Source organism: Barbus barbus, assembly GCF_936440315.1.
Source record: "Barbus barbus genome assembly, chromosome: 9".
NCBI lineage: Eukaryota > Metazoa > Chordata > Actinopteri > Cypriniformes > Cyprinidae > Barbus > Barbus barbus.
This window is the reverse complement of record NC_136737.1, coordinates 5,017,627-5,035,978: the sequence shown is the minus strand read 5'-3', so window position 1 is coordinate 5,035,978 and position 18,352 is coordinate 5,017,627. Positions and strand designations below refer to the sequence as shown.

The 18,352-nt window shown below is 39.1% G+C and overlaps 3 protein-coding genes across 4 annotated transcripts; 2 read left to right on the top strand and 1 right to left on the bottom strand.

Annotated features, from left to right (window-relative positions):
• Nucleotides 1-275: 275 nt before the first annotated feature.
• On the top strand, nt 276-7,972 carry LOC306874964 (tumor necrosis factor alpha-induced protein 8-like protein 1). The gene is made up of 2 exons (XM_079425307.1): nt 276-554; nt 4,433-7,972. The coding sequence occupies exon 2, from the start codon at nt 4,438-4,440 to the stop codon at nt 4,996-4,998; it is 561 nt and encodes a 186-aa protein (XP_079281433.1). The 5' UTR covers nt 276-554; nt 4,433-4,437; the 3' UTR covers nt 4,999-7,972.
• Nucleotides 7,973-10,017: 2,045 nt separating this feature from the next.
• LOC306874904 (uncharacterized protein) lies at nt 10,018-14,624 on the top strand. Of its 2 annotated transcripts, XM_079425229.1 has the most exons (5): nt 10,023-11,251; nt 11,790-12,276; nt 12,386-12,473; nt 13,312-13,391; nt 14,006-14,562. In XM_079425229.1, exons 1-2 carry the CDS (start codon nt 10,331-10,333, stop codon nt 12,198-12,200), a joined length of 1,332 nt encoding a protein of 443 aa, XP_079281355.1. In that variant the 5' UTR covers nt 10,023-10,330; the 3' UTR covers nt 12,201-12,276; nt 12,386-12,473; nt 13,312-13,391; nt 14,006-14,562. The 2 variants fall into 2 exon arrangements, with proteins under 2 accessions (XP_079281354.1, XP_079281355.1); XM_079425228.1 differs by lacking the exon at nt 12,386-12,473 and having other exon boundaries at nt 10,018-11,251; nt 14,006-14,624.
• On the bottom strand, nt 12,822-17,646 carry mydgf (myeloid-derived growth factor). The gene is made up of 6 exons (XM_079425310.1): nt 17,398-17,646; nt 15,239-15,289; nt 14,975-15,036; nt 14,708-14,789; nt 14,057-14,129; nt 12,822-13,886 (listed from the first exon to the last, which is right to left on the bottom strand). Exons 1-6 carry the CDS (start codon nt 17,545-17,547, stop codon nt 13,807-13,809), a joined length of 498 nt encoding a protein of 165 aa, XP_079281436.1. The 5' UTR covers nt 17,548-17,646; the 3' UTR covers nt 12,822-13,806.
• Between the last annotated feature and the right edge of the window lie 706 nt (nt 17,647-18,352).

Here is an 18,352-nt window from a genome sequence, read left to right as displayed (position 1 = left end):
TGACAAGTATTTCTCAAGGATACAAGAAAATTGAACGTCCATAAGCTCGACAGCCATATTGTTTACAGAAAACAAATCACTAGTTACGAGATTCCCCCTTCATTGTTCAACAGAATTTCCTCTGGGAAACTTCCAGCCTTGGATTTTCACAAGATAATGACGGGAAACCATATGGAAGGCGGGACGCACGGGCCTCTCTGCCTTCTGATTGGCCCGTTAGCGTTCCAAACTCGAGCGTGATTGGTCAATTAGGACGTCGCTCACCGAGCGCCTGGGACCCTTCAGTTAGAAACTTTTCGAAAAGGTGGAGTCAGGTTACAAACTCTGGTAACCAAACGCGAAAAGAGGGAGAAGAAAACGCTTGAATTATTTACACCAGCGGCGCAGACGCAACACATACCTGTTGGACACATTTTCCCGTCTTTATATGATATTTCTGAGCTTTATTCATGCGACTGTAGGTGGTTTATTGGCTGTCAGAGGTGTTTAGATGGAGGTTTGAAGAACGAAAGTTATTCTTTAGACGCCCAGTATCCGGTTCAAACAGGGGAGAGGTGAGTTTCTGCCTTCAGTAACATATTCTGCATGTTGTGCATTCATGAACCCTTGAAAATGTGTGGTTTTATCTGTGTTATATGAAAATCAATAGTTATGCATACTTTTATTATTGATTTAGGTTATTTTGCATAATATGTATTCAGTGATGTCAATGCATCTCTACAATGCACTTCTGTTTTGAGAATAAAACAGAACTTGTGCTTTTATGCATAGACGGATTATAACTTTTACACTGTATGAATATTATGTCAACACTAATTTGCCAGTTTGACAGCAACTCAAATGTAGGGAAGCATACTAGTGTAATAAGTATTTGAGATGAAGGCCAAGACAATGGAAAGTCTGTAAGAGTAACAGACCGGTAACTCATTGATAGAGACAGTGGGATATGACCTTATTTACTGGACTGCAAAGTTCACTTACATGGAGGCTTTGGTTGTAACCTAGGAAACATTAACCGCCTGCGTTCTTTCAGTTGTCTGGGATGGGTCTTCAGATTGTCTGGACCTTCATTATGTTCTGTACTCAATAGTCAGTGCTTACTATGGGCTTTAAGGCTCATGTTATCCAACATTAATTATATGCAAATACATTTTGAACAAACACCTGAAGCCTTTATTATCAAGACAGATTTTGTTGACAGAAACTCTGGAGTTGAGAGTCAGGCCGTTGGATGTAGAGTAAAGAACATGCAGGTTTAGTTCATGGAGGCACATTGAGGCATTTTCTATGTGTCTGGAGACACTGGATGCAGGAAAAACCCTCATCCATCTTAGGCAGTTTAACTTTACTAGTGCTTTGTCAAGGATGGAAGCCACTTTTGACCTCAGAGTAAAAAGTATAAGGGTAATTGTGACGTAAAGTTCAAAATAATGAATGAACTCACATTATGAGATATGGCAATTATGAGAAAAAGACAACTGCAATTATGAAAAGTTGCAATTCCAAGAAATAAAGTAACAATTGCTTTTTATTTATTATATTTTTTTATGAAACAAATTTGCTCAATATTTACTCAAATCACAGAAATTGCTAATGATTTAATTATTAAATAAATAATGTACAATATATTCATATGTATAATATATTATAATTATATTTTATTGAAATAATTATTTTAAATGACTAATAAATAGTTATTAAATTGCTAAAATATTTAATTATTTAATAATAGCTGAAACATATTTCCTCAATATTTACACAAATCACAAAAATTATTAAAATCACAATTTATGTAGTTATTTATTTTGTAATTATTGGATTATTGGTATGTAATTCTCAATCGCAAAAATATTTCTTATAATAATTATTTTAATAATGATTATTAAAAATTGTTATTGTATATGTATATACACACACACACACATATATATATATAAAAATAATTGTAATTATTTTTTCTTATTAAAATGATAATAATTATTGTTATTTAATGCTTGATTGCAGAAATATTTATTATAAAAATTGTTGTTATTATTACTTAAATTGTGGATTCATGTAGACTCTTCAGAGTTGCATATGGAATAGATATGGCTACCAATTCTCCACCTTATTCAGTTTTATTTAATTAAAACAGGTTAGTTTGCTTTTCTTTTCAGCGTCTTGTATCTCACGATCACTGATTCTGTCGGAGAGACTTGTTCTCGTAATGAACGTTCCAGGCTTTGATCACCTTTGTGCAAAAACATTAAGTCGATCCAAAACTTTATTCCTAAATTGGTTCATGCATTATTAAAATGCAGGACTATTTTGTGAAACCGCTGAATAATTCATGTCACCACAGGCTTCTCTAGATCTGTGTGGCCAGAAAAAAAAAGAGAGTGCATTTTTCATATAATTTTGACTATACCCCATGAACCCTGCAAAGCAGATGATCGATAAGACCAAACACAGCAAACAAGAGCTAAACCACATGAAAGACATGCTGTTGTTGCATGCTGTGGCTCTGTTGCCTCAGTCCATACCTGAAAACAGAGCTAGATGTTAGTTGGAGTTTGGACAGTGGCCCTTTTGTTGGTTTTTCCAACTTCAGGAAGCTTGTTCCTCAAGGCATAATTGCTGGGGAGGGTCGTTAGATGTCAAGGAGGTCTAGTATGCTTGGAGAAAGTGATCCATTAGCTGTAGTTCCAGCATCTACCAGCAGGAGCTAACAGCCAAACCTACAGGTGAACTCACTCACTCCCTTACACACCTGAAATAATCAGTTCAGACAGACAGGCATGGCTCAGTAATCTCCAATGTTCTCCACCATCCTCCACAATCTCTCGCTTTCCCACTCCCCAATCATGGAGAACACAACCTTATACCTCCAGGAAGGTGAGTGTTGGCTTCTGGTTGATGCTGAGCAACTGAAAACCCCAGTCTCTTGTTACAGCTTCTTTGTCCAGTGGTGAATCAAACACCACGAGCGTTGCTGGGATATCTGTAGTCCGAAGTTGTTTGTTTCATGCTAGTTTCTGTTGTTACATGAAATTTTATGTCTTGTTTTGTTTCCACCCATGTAAAACTTGCCACTAATGATAATGTTGTGAAGTTGGTCACTGCCCAGTGTTGCTTGGCCAGCGTTCAGCTATTTTACGCTGCTGCAGTTGGCAGTGCAAAAACGATAGCCGAACGTATACTTCACGTTTTCAGATTTGTATCAACTGAGAAATGTGGCTTGGAAACCCATTTCCTTCTGAGACGAGATTACCTTGGGATTTTTGAATGAATTTGGTGTCATCTGTTTTGTGGGAGTACTTTGACAGCAGTTATTATTAGTGCCCAAATGCATCTAGATTTGGTTGTAAACATGCAAATTGATTTAGTGTTTATCTGTCAGGAGTCCAGTCTCACCTTGTCCCTTTTTCAAACAATTTACCTTTGATCTCGACAGATATTAATATGAGGCTCAGCAATCGGCATGTAATCCTCTGAAAACAATCAGCGTTAGAAGTCCCGCTAACCAGGGATACAGTCTCGCAAAGATTTTCCCAGGGAATTGAGTCACATCAAACGTGCCTTTTCAAACAAATGCAAATGGTGTGTGTGCAAAAAGACAATGTGCTGGAGAATCTGCTGGTCTCAGACCACGCACATACCACTTCTGCGGTTTAATTAGCAACAATTCATCGCAGTGACTCAGACTTGAAGGGATTCTGTTGTGAGCAACACTTCCCCAGGGAGCGGTCATTTTAAGAAGGGGAAATTGTCCTGTCAGGCCTCTACGAGACTTAGGAAGTCCATTGTTTTGTTAAAGACTCTAAAGTGTAGCATTCGCCGTGTGAGAACGGAAATGCATGGATGTTGTGTTCAGATTGTTTAGTCGCATACAAAATCTGCTAATTGACCATTTATGTTTGTATGTGCTGGAAGGAAACATGCACAGGGAGTAGTTTCAGAAACCTTTTGAAGTCTGCATGTAGCATGAATGCCTAGCATATTTCATGTGCTCTTAAAAATTACAAGTTTTTTTTTTTTTTTTGCAGAGATGCCATAGAAGGTCCATTTTAGGTTCTCCAAAAAACCTTTTAATAATCTGAAGAAACTTTTCTCCAATGGAAGCAATCCATGGATGTTGAAGGTTCTTCACTGAACTATAGATGCCAATAAAGAACCGTTATTTGTATGAGTGTATAAGCCTGGTTTGTGTTCCTCTCATTAGATTGTGTTTGATTTCAAGAGTCAATATTTAGCATGTTTTGACTTCAACGTGGGAGTCATCTACCCTTTCCATATACGCTTCCAGGCGAAACACTCAAGATAAACATCTGCTCTCCCAATTTGGATGTGTGACTGTTGTTTGAAAGAATGTTGAACCGCAGCTATGTTTTAAGATTTTCATGTTTATAAAACTCATTTTGAATGGCTGCCTTTGTTTGTTTCTCATCCGTAGACATCATGGACTCGTTCAGCACGAAAAGCCTGGCCCTGCAGGCCCAGAAGAAGCTCATGAGCAAGATGGCGACCAAGACTGTGGCCAACCTCTTCATAGATGACACCAGCAGTGAGGTACTGGATGAGCTGTACCGGGTAACCAAAGAGTACACGCGCAACCGCAAGGAGGCCCAGAAGATCATCAAGAACCTCATTAAGATGGTGGTCAAGTTGGGCGTCCTCTACCGCAACGGCCAGTTCAACAACGAGGAGCTCGCGCTCGTCGAGCGATTCCGGAAAAAGGTGCACACACTTGCAATGACGGCTGTCAGCTTCTACCAGATCGACTTCACCTTCGACCGCCGTGTCATGAGCAACCTGCTCAACGATTGCCGCGAACTGCTGCACCAGGCCATCAACCGGCACCTGACGGCGAAATCTCACAGCCGTATCAACCACGTCTTCAATCATTTCTCTGATTGCGAGTTCCTCGCGACGCTGTACGGACCTTCGGAAGTGTACCGCGGCCACTTGCAGAAGATATGTGAAGGAGTCAACAAGATGCTGGATGACGGCAATCTTTGACCACAAAATTTATTTGAACACTTACTTTGTGTGTTTTAAATGTAGCTTAAGCTCGGAAGATCTCGTGCCTTATTTGTGCATTGGACACTAAATCATCTGTCTTGAATGTATGTTTGTCCTTCCAGTGGAACGTCTTTCTTCTTGACTCCTGTATTTTTAGAAACAGGCATTAGAGGTGGTTTACAACGCAAACATAATGTGACCCAATGCAAATCTTGCTCCTGTTCGTCCAAACGCAATTTAAGATCGGAGGAAATGAAGGATCGTTTGCAAACCTTTTTGATGCCCAGAGGATATTTCAAGCACTGCAAATACGAAATGCACTGGGGGATATGTATGAAACGTTTCATCTCTAATTTTAGGAAATGAGCCTGCAGCATCACCCTCTCGCTTCCCGAAAAAAGACACGTTATATCTGCAACCCAAAAGGACTGTTTTTGGACATGTCTCTTGTGATTCATCTTCAGGTTGATGCTAAACTATTTGTAAATGATCACCCCTGTGATTTCTAAACTTGGTCCGAGCGGTTCACGTTCATCTTATGTTTGTTTTTCCACTCCAGATCGCCCCCCCTCCTCATGGGAGGTCTTTACCGTGATGCAGTTCCTTATCGAGGAATGAAGAATGTGCTAGAATGTCACTGTACTACCTTTCGGCGTGTTTATTTACTGTTTTAATGAAGGTTTTATATGATATAAATACACGACTGAGCCGTTATTTCCCTGATACATCGCTTCTTATTGTTTTTAACTTATGTGAACAAAGAATTCAACAACTTAAAGTCTCATTGTCCCATTTCTGCCATTGGTTTGTTTTGGCTCCAGTGGTTTTGACAGATTATTTTGTGTATTTTACTGGGTGTATACAAGTTCAGATATTTCGACATCACATCTGGGAAGTCGGTTACCACAAAACATTGTACAAGCTACCAAAAAAGTGCATACAGAAATGTCTGAGGCAACTGTGTACTTGTCCAATAGACTTGCATTGTAAGTGCAAATCTACCCCACATGTTTTATATTTGTACGTGTACTTGATTTTAACCTAGAATATTCCAAACTTGTGTCTTTTTTTACAAAATGACTTCATGAAAGAATCACAAAGTTTGAGATATTTGGATCTTTCTGGTATACCTGAAACCTGTATAAGGCTCAACAATTATTGAATAGTTTAATGTGTCCTCTTGGCCTCAAAAAACTTCTGTATCTATGCACTTATTGTTATTTTCTTTAATTCAGTAGCAAAGGGTTATTTGAATTTGTCTTGTCACTAGATTTTGAAGTAAAGCTCCATCTTACAAATAAAGTATCTATAATTTCAAGGGAAAAAAGTGAAACTTTTGACTAACTTGGACAGCGGTGAAAGCCATACCTCCTGATTATCCTAAAACCTCTCAGGGTTCAGTCTCCAATGCCTCTTACATGTGGTGTTTTGGGCCAATTTAAACCAATATAGGACCAGACACCTTGTTTTACTTTGTGCAGATGTCATCTGAGCATTAAGACTTTCACATTACATGTTTTTAAACTAGAATGTTAAAGGCTATTTTTGTTTATCACAAACAAGTCCTGTTAATGTACATTTGTTTTCTTGGTTTTCTAAAAATGTATACAAATACAGTATTTGTGTGTGTGTCTATATATAAATGTGTCATTCTTAAGAGGCAAGTGTTCTGTTTTTAATGAGAAATGCAGAATAATCTAGTGAAAGAATCCAAGCAGTATTTGCATGTTTGCCCTGGATTACAGTATGCTAATCTCTCTAGGCATGCTAGATTGTTTTTTTCCAGAAAAAAACTAATCTGAACATTTGTTTCTTTTACATGAATTGTGAGATTGCAGAATGCATGTTTAGCATTAACATAATTTTGGGGTGATATTCTATGAGGGGGAAAAAGTTTTATTTATTGGATTGTGAAAAGTGGGTGTTACCAGAAGGGACATGTCCTGTTGACAGGTGGTTGGATGAATGTTTTAGTGGTGTAAGCCAAAAAAGACAATCATTTCAGAGTTATTACATTTTGATTAAAGATTACAAAGGCTAGTATGTTTTTTTTTTTTTTTTTGAATGGCATATACAGATGAATCTTTCACATAAGACCAGGGACATGTATTAGGAACGTTTTAGTTTATATAATTTTCACTAAAACAATTTCTGAATAGATAGTTTTATGCTAAGAAATATGTACCTGTTTTTATATCCTGGTGGAGACTTAAACCTGAATACACACTAATTCATGGGGACTCGAGTTTAGATATATAAATTGAGATCCCCATGAGGAAACAATCTTATAAATCATACAGATTTATTTTAATTTTTTTTGAGAATGCAAAAATGCACAAAGTTTTCTTTAATGGGTAGGCCTAGGTTTAGGTGTAGGGTGACAGAAAATATGTTTTTTACAGTAGAAAAAACATTATGCCTATGGAGAGTCCCCACAAGGATAACAAACCAGACGTGTGTGTATGGCATCAATGTGTACAGTGTGGTATCAGTATAAAAATATAATCCTAATTCTCCCTGGGGTAGTCCTGAGCTTGTAACCAATCGTAGGGATGTTCACGGGTCTGACGAGAGCGAGACAATATAAAAATGTTAAAAAACGTGTGAAAATGACATGCTGGTTTCATTTGATATTCTTCTCACGGCTGTTTTGGTGAGTCGTTCTGACACAGCTTCTGTTCTCTATGCTGATGCTCGATCCCCCTCCGGCTCATACCTGAGACGTGACAGTTACCAGGGACTTAAGTTCTTAAACCTGGCAAGTTCTTTTGTTCTTTGCTTTTCTCTCCTCTAGAGTGTCCTCTGGGGATCTAAAACCTGCTGTGTGTAAAAAGCAAATGTGAATGTAAAGCAATTATTTATATAATAACAAATACATAGCCTATATAAAGAATTCATTGATATTCTGTACGGCTCTCAAGGTTATACTATCAGCGACATTAAATAACGGACCCCGCCGGGTGGGTTATATCACCTTGTTTGTCCTGATTTTTATTTATTAGAAGTGGAATTTCTAGAGAGTTATTAATAGCTGGCGACAACGTCATGCATTGACCCGATCTCCGCAATGTCCCTTCACACCTAACCTGCAAAAACGCACGACTGCCTGTCAGTTGTCTTGGTAACCGCCACCAGAGGTGTAGAAATGACCATCTGACCACAAGACAAAGACTAGAATCACATTAATAGCTCTTATTACAATCAGCTAGCCGAGGCTTGTAAAATGGTGCTTTGTCTTATCAAAATTCAGCACAGAAAATAGAAAACGAGCATAGAGTTGGTGCTTCATAGTGTAAGTGTCTGAGTTTAAACACACCACAGCTGTTGAACAGCATCTGCAGGCCATTAGTGTTATATAGTGTCGTCAGTCTTGACAGGTAACAGCACTTGTGCATCCAAACTGAATTTGAAATGAACAGCCACGTTCAAGCGTTTTGCGCTATATATGGCTCGCACTCAGCATGAGAGTGACGTCTCAAAGCACTGCGCTTGCTGCTGCAGTAATGTGTCTGGCGTCAAACAGAAGGCCCTCTGACCGGCGCTCTGGAAGTGTTAGCCCACAGAAGCTACATCTACGATAACATCGTTGTGGTTGCTATAAAGTTGTTTATCAGTAAGACTGAACAGTGACTTTTTAGTCATGTTGCTGATAGCTGCAAGACCTAGTGCTATATTCAAGATTTTTATTGCTTATATTAAGTGAAATTTCGGCACCATTAACTGCTGTTTTCAAATCAGTTTACTGTTCAGAATAGCATGCGAACATGCTATTAGCATAATCCTGGGAGTATGTAGTATGTACACAATATACAAAATTTTCTGTTTGCAATATTAAGTTTGCTGTGGCATCCAGCATACAACAAAATGTAATGCAGTATCCCACAATGCAATGTCCTAAACTTGACCTTACCATTTCCAATGTGATGACGATTAGATCCATATTTTTAACATTATTATTTGATCAGACTGCCAAAAAAACAAAAAGTGTACTTAAAAGTACAAAAGAACCATATTTTATTCCAAGATGATAATTGGACACATTATATAAGATGTAATTAGGTCATGAGACAAAAATAAAACATACAGTTGTGGCAGTTGTTTATCGCGTGTATATATAATTGGTATCTAGCAACATTAAAATCATGAGTAGTATTTTATAGCAAAATATAGTTGGGAGAAATTAGTAAATAAATGGAGCCTGAATGTAAGATCTTATTGCTGGATGTATCTTAGTTTGGGTTGATCAGACACTGTGTCATGGGTAAAATTCCTGACCTTTCTCAGAGTGATCGTTCAGTTTATGTGGAAATGAGAAAAGAACTGAAACCTAAAGCAGCTGGGAATAACAATGGTAAACATTTGAATTTGTGACCTGTCAATCTTGGATATGGAGAATACAAATGTTACCACTTCAGTCTTAAAAATGTGTGAAATATATAGGCAGACTTTCCAAATAATTGCACTTACAATTTAATTGTAATTTTTCTATAGGTCATTATATAGCTAAACTGTTGTGGTTACTAAAACGTTTAAAACATACAACTGAAATGAAACATGCAACTAATGTAGAACTGAAACTTTAGTATATACACTTTCTGTAAACCCCTCCATACCAGATAAACCAGAAATAAACCAAAGACATGAAGAAGTATTTTCATGCTGCAGCGTGCCAGGTTATTAATTTTAAAAGTCACATCCTCATGCGTTTTTTTTTTAGGGACTAGCCCTGCCTGTGCTGCCCCATAAAGCACTAGAGGGGGAGTGTGCCTCCCCTGGCATCCTGCTATAAAATCCTGGGTGTAATTGTAGCGTACTGAGGCAGAACATAAGTAATCAGATCAGTCCCGAGGCTGGGAACATACACGGACACACAGCATCAGCACTGGATTAAATCCCCCCACGACCCCCCTCACTGATTGAGGTACGACGAGTTTCTGCAAGTAGGTAAACGAGAGTGAGGGAGAGAAGAAAAGCCGTGAGAGGGAGTGGGAGGAAGAATGAACCAGAAAGGGAGGCAGTGCAGTGCGAGCGAGCGAGCGAGAGAGAGGGGATGGGGAGGGAGTCAAAGGCAGGAAGCAAGCAACAGCCAGTGAAACAGAAATGCAGGGAGATTGAGGGAGAGGGTGGAAAACGGAGGCCCGCCGCCAACGAGAGTACAACGGGAACGAAGTGAGGTAAGAGAGAAAGAAGGGCAAGGGTCCAGAGGAAGAAAACACACCGGGATAACATCTGCGAGAGGAAACAACACACCAGAAGGTGGGGGTCAGGGTGAAGAAACATGCAAGAGAAAGTTTAAAGACAGGACAGATGAGAAAAACATCTCCTGGTAATGACAAGGCCGGGACACTTAAAGAAGGGACACGTCCTCTCGAGAGTCCCCTTCTTGGGCCGCAGAATGTTCTCCGAGACAAAAGGGGTCGGAGAGCCACGCAGTCAACCCACCACTTCAAGCCAACTACAAAATGGAATACAAAGACCTCGAGCGGACATCCTTGCCTATTTTGGGACTGGGGACCACGGAACGAACACCTGTGGACCAAAGCAGCAGAATTCCCCCCTCAATGGATACACTGCCAAGAAACATTTAGCTGTTCACGGGGGTCATGCACAGCTAGACGTGACAGGCCAGATTTGTCAGACCAGCGTGCAGTGGAACCAGCCTCCAGGGAAGGGGCTGCAACATAACAGCGTCTCTGTGAACTACAGCTTGAGAGAATGCAGCTTTGTGGTCCACCAGCACCAGACCGAGCCACACCCCTTCTTGAGGAAGTGTGCTCTGGACGCGCCAACACAGTTCAGAGGTCATGGAAACTGTGGAGTGCCTGTTTGTGAAGCGGAGCAACAATCAGGCTCTGTGCAAGGGGCCTTGCTTACGGAACAACATACATCGGACTGGATGGACACAAGTGGCGCTCACAATTCGAGCTTTAATAAGGATGCAGAACTTTACTCTTCTAACGGACAGGGAACTTTACGTAGATGCCTGGGACCTGTAATGCAAGACTTAAACGGACCTAGTCTGACAAATGAAGTTATGCTGTCTACCAAAGATGTCAACAAAACCAATTCTAACCACCTTAAGTGTCGAGCAAAGGTCGCCCAAAGGGATCTCAGTGGACCTGGAAGAGGGTCTTACACTTTCAGCTCTAAGCAGTCGGAGAGAGCTATTCGGGACCAGATCCAAAGAGTTGTTGTGAATCTCGAGGAGGTTCTACATGGCCTCAAAGAGATACATCTGGAAATGAAGGAGGTAAAGGTTTATTTATCACTTGGGGATGTTCATAATGAGTTCAACAAAGGGCGGCGTTTAAATGTTCTGTTTAGTTAAATCCCAAACTCTTACTATCAGCTGCCGGATGCTCTAAATGGTCGTACTTTAGATAACACACTGACCAGGAATTTTGAGTTTTAATATTAATCTTCATATCAATAATGAATACTGTTTATAGAGACCCCTGAATTTATTGCGGACTGGGCAATTTCACTTCTATGAGGGGATAGTGAAACTTTAATGCAGAGAGGATTGGTCTGATCCGCTCCATTTAGCAAATGTATTCAACGTTGGAGAGGAACGTTGGTCGATGGTTTATAGTCCTCTCAGACAGGCAAGAAGAAAGGGCCGCTGTCCGCTCTCCGCTGCAGTTTCATAATCTTGTAAATTAGCCTGTCGGCTCTCTCGCGTGAAATGTACCCCAATAGAAACTCGAGACGTGTAGTACTCGACATTTGCAGGAACTTTTTGCGTTAAATGCTAAATAAACTATGCTTTGTCTTCCCCTGGAACACAGGTGGTCCAGAAGATAGACCTTCTGACTGCTGACATTGATATGGGCAATGAGGATCCAGGGGACACTTTCAAAGGATGCCACTCAGGAAGGATAGACACCGAAGTGGCATCATCTCAAGGAGTCAGCTCTGACAAGTCATCCCTCAAAGCACCAACTCCATCTGTGGCACCACCAGCATATCCCATAAAAGATCAAGGGCTGCATGATGCAGGTCAACAATGGGAATCAACTCAGGAGTCGGTTATTTCTCAAAAAGATACATCAGGGACCGCTTCAAGGCGCAGGAACCAGAAGCCTCCACCTTACCCCTACGCCAGCACAATGGGAAGAGTGAATTCTAAAGCAAAAGACAAAGGTCAGAAGACGCCACCCTACCCATTTAGACGGAGACTGCTCTCGACCATTGTTTGAGCAGACCGTGGTTTCAGGGTACAACGTGGAGCATTACACACTCTACATGTAATACTGTGTTACAGGTACCTTTGCGGTAAGTTTGGGCTTTATTGGACTCGATATCTCACAGAGTGCAGCAGCAATTTATTGTACAGAAAGTCTCTTAGAACGCAGGTGAACCGTGTAATACCTTTTCTCTTTAGGTCGATAAAGAGGACATGACAGAAACATCATGTACTAATAAATCTAGAGAGTGACATTGGTGACTGGGGACCACTTCTTTGAAATACCGTACGTAAGCCGGAGGTAGCGGGTGATTATTTCTAGCCTTAGATGACATCTGGAGTGGGACGCAATCACAATTCCAATCTCCTAGCAACCCCCATCTGTTAAAGGATTATTTTTTTATTGCTTTCCCAACTCTAGTCTAGTGTTTGAAGTCTTGCCTTAGCAATATGATGTTCTCAGATACACATCCCGAGGATATTTTAACAAAAAGACAATGCAACAGTACTTAGTATTCAAATGTTGGCATTTTTCAACAGGTACTGAAAAGAAAATGGGCACAAGATTCTTTTACAGCATTTTGTCTCCCTCATGTGTACTGCAAATCTAATTTCAAGCTTTTTAAAGATTAAACATTTTCTGTCTTTAATGTATTTTTGAAAGTATAAATACCACAGAATCTTATGTAGGAAAAATGTCACGCTTTTGGCTCAAGACATTAATTTCCTGAACTGCTGACAATGATAATTGTGACACGGTGCAGATGCTCGAATGTACATTTGTGGTACCGACAGTCCTTCTACAGAGCCGAGTGGACAAATCTCACAATATGACCAGAATCTGCACATAGAAGGATTCTGCTGATTTTTTTTTCAAACACATTTTAATGTAACTGAAGTTCATGAGGCAGAATTATACAGATTTCGCCCCCTTCAAAGTGCAATAAAATGTGAAAATGTCTGCAGATTTTGATATTACAGTAAAAATGAAAAATATTAATACAAGAAGTCATTTCAGTTGGCAAAATGAGAAACCAAAAGGTTCTGATAACAGATTTATTAAAAATTCCAGTACATCAGCTATCAGAATAAAGCACAATTTTCTGTCTTTTCCTCCACCACAGAAATAATCAAAGGATTCTGACGTACCCCAAAGATTTAGCAGAAAATCTCTACGAGTGTGCCATTACACCAGCTTAAGAAAGTAAGTATGAGCATGAATGCGCTCGTGATAATCAGATTTGCAGGTATGAAGTCAAAGTCAGGCTGAAACCCTAAACCGATAAATGCTGCCAGGAATAGAAATCAATCTACTGCTCTGAACTTAATTTGAAGAAGCCTTCATATCACCTCATAAATATGAATAAATGTGCATGTACATTTGTTTTTATTATCTGGTATAAAAAAGGTCTGGTAGTAGACTTTTCATCCACCACTCAGTCCAGTTCTTGGCCACTGGCGTAATGCTGCCTCTAGAGGAAAGTTCTTTATTTCATAGCTTCCCGTGGTTTGATTTCCTTTGCTTGACTTATGACAGTGAGCAGTTATGTGGCAGAGTGTCCATAGCTGTCAAATAAATGTCCTCGAGTGATGAGACAATCCTCTTTCGGATCGGCCAATCAGAGTTCATCGTGGTGTGTCCGACCAATGACTGTGAGCTTGGACAGCTCGGAATGGAATTTCCCTTCTCTGTGGGTCACTGAATGACAGAATAAAGATGTGCTTGATTAGAAACATTTTTATACAGTATTGCCAGTAATTGCTAAGATTGACTTTTCCAAACCTGGAAAACATTTTAAATTTCTCTGCTATTTCCAGGTTTCCCATAGCAGTGTCAGCCTTGTTGGAAGTAGGAATATGCAGACTCACCTGAAGACTCTGAAACAATGTACTCTTCTTCCTTCAAAGCCACATCTCTCTGTCCACCCACGGCCATCTGGGACTGAGAAGAAGAGAAAGAGAGCGAATGAGTGACGCAAGACATTAACAGAGAAGCCTAGTGGAGTGGACTGAATAACAAAGAGATCCTCACTAAGAGAACAAAAAGAGACATGGAGTCTATGGAGCGCTTGATTCAAGCACATTTTTGAACTTTTCTTATTTACACAGGGGACAAGGCCACCAGGATGTCACGTCATCAAGCTACTGAGAATTTCAATTTAATCTGAAGATAAAGATGTTCTCACAAAGTCTTGATATGCAACACCTGTACAAAAAGGGCTGACTGCTTTTGATCTGAGAGCGACGAGCGTTAGGAATCTGAATTAAGGTTTGATCTGCGGCAAATGTCAATGTCACAACTAAGGATACATTTCAAAAAAAGATCTTCTTTTTCTTTGTATGTGCAAAGCACACAAATAAAAAGTTGTCATCTGAATATTCTTGGTCGATGAAATGTGTCAATGCATTAAAAGCTAATTTCTTCATATTGAATCATATATACTAAGGATTGCTGAATGTTTCACTCAGTTGATGTGCTGTCAGGCCATGAAGAATAGCTGAAGTTAATGTGATACTTACATATGCGGTGGCGTATTCAATCTTGGCTCCTTTTATCTCGGCTTTGAACTGGGTAAAAAACAAGTAGGACTTCCCTTGGGGCCTATCGTGAAAAAATGACAAAAAAAATCAATATTGTCCCCTCTTTCATCTTAAATTAAATGACAATGTTTGAAAACACAGAAAACCAAGATTAGACTTGCTTGTACTTCCGAGTAAACCTCATTTTTGGTATTGCATATCGAGTACAGCCACCAAAAACCAATGCAACAGTGTTTTGAAAGTTACCTCCATACTGAACAGGAAAACATCTGGTCATCGTCACTTAGTCCAACGCTCATTTGCCATTGCTAGAGGAAATTAAAGCACAAAGGGTTTACATTTTAGTCTGAAACTGTGCAATTCTGTGAAATCGGGACGTTTTACAAGAGCGCATAATTGCTACAATTTTCGGGTCGTTAATGCCAGAGTGACAAATGTCTTGATGTCATAATGGTTGGCATTGTCTTATATAACCAAGAGTGTTTATAAATAACAGAAAATATGTCTTACCTCATTGGTTCCTCCTTGACACGCATATGTGAAAGTGCATTTATACTTTTTCTAAAACGAAACCAAGAAACAGATCACTGTAAATAAATAAACAGGTTGACAATGCCAAGCTTCCACCTACGAGATATGCAAATTTCCCAGACTAAACTGAACTTTTGAAGATGGCTCTGCATTGAAAGGATGTTGACCCTTACAAAAATTCCCGTCAAAAGACCTACATTTATTAACACTACAATACAAATAAAACATTTCTGAAAGATATTGACGTGGTACGCATGAAAACTTATGAACAGTTCACCGCACCTGACACTACTTATGTCTGAATATGAGGTTTGTTTTGAGCGCTAAGACAGAGAGCAATATTTTGGTCTGTTTATCACAAAGAAATCGAATGGCTTCATAAGACTTGGTGATAGCACCTGATAGACCTGATAGATAGGTGATAGACTTGATAGCACACGTACATCTGCAAGATGTACAATCTGTCAGTTTTTACCCAGGTTAATTCGAGTTTAGTTTGAGCAAACTCTGAGTTTTCGGGCTCAAGAAGATGGGTTGGTTTTGAGAGGGTTTCGTCACCATGGTAACTTGCGCTACAAGGCTACCCTGTTCCGGTGCAGGTTTTATTCTGGGTTAGAGATCGCACACCCAAACTGGACCAATCAGCTGTGAGCAAAGTGGCGTATATCTGATGCAATGAAGCCACTCCCCCGTATCTCTCGCTCCAAATTAAAGCAGTTTACAGAAAAAGTTTACATATATCATATGAATTATAATTATTATTATCACACACTCCAGAGTTGACAGAGAACATTTATATCGAGGTTTGTGAGCCCGCTGATCCTGATCTAAACCAGGTTGGATTTGTCAACTCTAAACCTACTCTGAAACTTAGAGTTTGTTCATCTCCCTTCGTGGTACAGGCCACTGGAAAGCATCTGCTGTGTACAAACATCTGTAAGATGTCAGTTCTACATACATTCTATATCATAAACATCTTAAAGACATCTAATAAACGTGTATTTGACATCTGAAAAATGTCCTATATTTGTATTGCATATGAGCAACCACCCTAAAAACACATCTTGCAGATGTAAATGCAAATGTCAAATAGATGTCTCCATGATGTACATGTGCTATCAGGGCATTTAACTACGGTCAAGTAATATCAAATCAAAATATGTCTTTCGGTTACAAAACAGGACATTGATTTCATACATGTCCTCATATGAGGACACCAGGACTAAAATCAAGTTTATCACGCATTTTGGGAGACATAACAAATGAATAGGGAAATATGAATCTTGTACCATTATTACACTTCTTTTTTCATTACGCATTTCAACAAAAACACATTAATATGCAAATTAGATTTAGTTTATAGATACATTGTATATAATGAGAAACCCCGTTTATGGTCATTTTACACACATTTTGCATAAAGAAAAATGGTATATCGATTCATTCTGTTATAGTTGAGAATCATCTTTAAACAAAATTTGGTAAATACAAAAAACTTTAAAAATGTTTAAAAATCTATTGTTTTTGCCTATGCATGCTCATGCATGTCTTTTTATTTTTTAATGAAATTGAGTCCCGATGTCATTGCATAACTTATAAATGAAATATCATTTTTATTTATTTACATTATTTTTACTGCTCTAAAAAATGAAAAAACAATTTTTTTGTTAAAACTTTTAGCTCTTAGTAGTTCGGAGATTCATTAAAATTGGGGTGGGGGGTGTGTGGGGGGGGGGGGGGGGGGGTTCACATAAGAAATCAAGTCATACGGTGTCGGGTGAATAAATCATATTTTAGTTTTTCCTTTAAAAAGTAAACTCGTGTCGCTAGGGGCGCCTTGAACGTCATCGATCCCCAGCAGTCCAATGAGAAGACGACGGGTGGATTTCCTTTCAGAGAGCATCCATTCATTACTATACGAGTTTAATATAATGCATTTTAACAGATGCACGGTACAGTACTGCATGGGTATACTTTAAAATGTAGAAATGACTGAAATCGACTGTGTAAACACGAAATCGAGTCTATGCAAATCATTCAGTGGAAAATACACGGTGTTACTCGATTTACAAAAAACATTTTTATTAAAAAGTGTTATCAAAAATTGCGTTGTTAAAAAATCAAAGGGGTTTACTCACAAGTTTAGCAGAGAAAGTCTGCACAACTCCTCCAGGTTTGACATCGAAGTCGAGTGTTTTAGTCCTGTCGGCAAACGCGCGCGCCGCGCACAACACGACCAGGAGCAGCAGAAGCTTTACGCATGAGTTTATGTGACCATTGCATGCCATGATGCTTTATGGATTCGAGAGCTATGTTGATGTTGTGAATGAAAAGACGCCAGCACTGTTCCTGTATGTTCTTCATAGGCTGGGGAAGTTCTGTGGCTCAAGGTGTTGAGCATCTAGTGGACTGGAGTAGAATAACAACTCATTTCTACACTTGACAGTGGACCAAAAATTATTTGGACACTAAAGGTCATGCACATTCAAATTTATGAAAATTTGGGAATATTGTTTTAATGACATGGCTTTTTGAATGTACAAAAATAGCATTATTACTGTACATCCAAATAGAATTTGAAATATAGGCTAATATTTGAATGTGCATGCCTTGCCCATATGAAAATAACCATGGTTTTATTATAATAAAAGAGTAGTAAGTTTTTTAGTGTATTGATTACTCTTTGTATAACCACAGTTTTACAATACCATGGTTAAATTTGTGTAGCAAAACAATGGTTAGTCTGTGGATATACCGGTTTAACTATATTTTTTGGGTTTTATTTGTAATAAAATAATTTTTTCGTAGGAGTAATGTTGTTATTTTACATAAGTATCCCACTATTTATCAGAGATGTTTTTCACTCACCATCAGCATGTCAGTTTTTCCTGAGACTACCTCTTCAATGAGTGCCTTGTTTATGTTTACAGTAGCCCCCTTGTGGATTTTTTTTATTTTTTAATTAACACATATTAATCAAATTTCTCAGCTGCTCGGGTTGTGGCTCATTTCAAAAAGCCCAATAGAATTCTTCTCCATAGTCAACAGTGACCGAGCTTGCTTCTGAATTCAGCTCCTGTCCATGACAGCTCT

Excerpts from the sequence above, each read along its gene's own strand:
- mydgf (XM_079425310.1), bottom strand. The coding sequence starts at position 17,547 with ATGGCATGCAATGGTCACATAAACTCATGCGTAAAGCTTCTGCTGCTC. Across the intron at positions 15,290-17,397 it reads AGACTTTCTCTGCTAAACTT|AAAAAGTATAAATGCACTTT; the intron begins GTGAGTAAACCC and ends GTTTCGTTTTAG. Across the intron at positions 15,037-15,238 it reads GTCAAGGAGGAACCAATGAG|CAATGGCAAATGAGCGTTGG; the intron begins GTAAGACATATT and ends AATTTCCTCTAG.
- LOC306874964 (XM_079425307.1), top strand. The coding sequence starts at position 4,438 with ATGGACTCGTTCAGCACGAAAAGCCTGGCCCTGCAGGCCCAGAAGAAG.
- LOC306874904 (XM_079425228.1), top strand. The coding sequence starts at position 10,331 with ATGACAAGGCCGGGACACTTAAAGAAGGGACACGTCCTCTCGAGAGTC. Across the intron at positions 11,252-11,789 it reads TACATCTGGAAATGAAGGAG|GTGGTCCAGAAGATAGACCT; the intron begins GTAAAGGTTTAT and ends CCTGGAACACAG.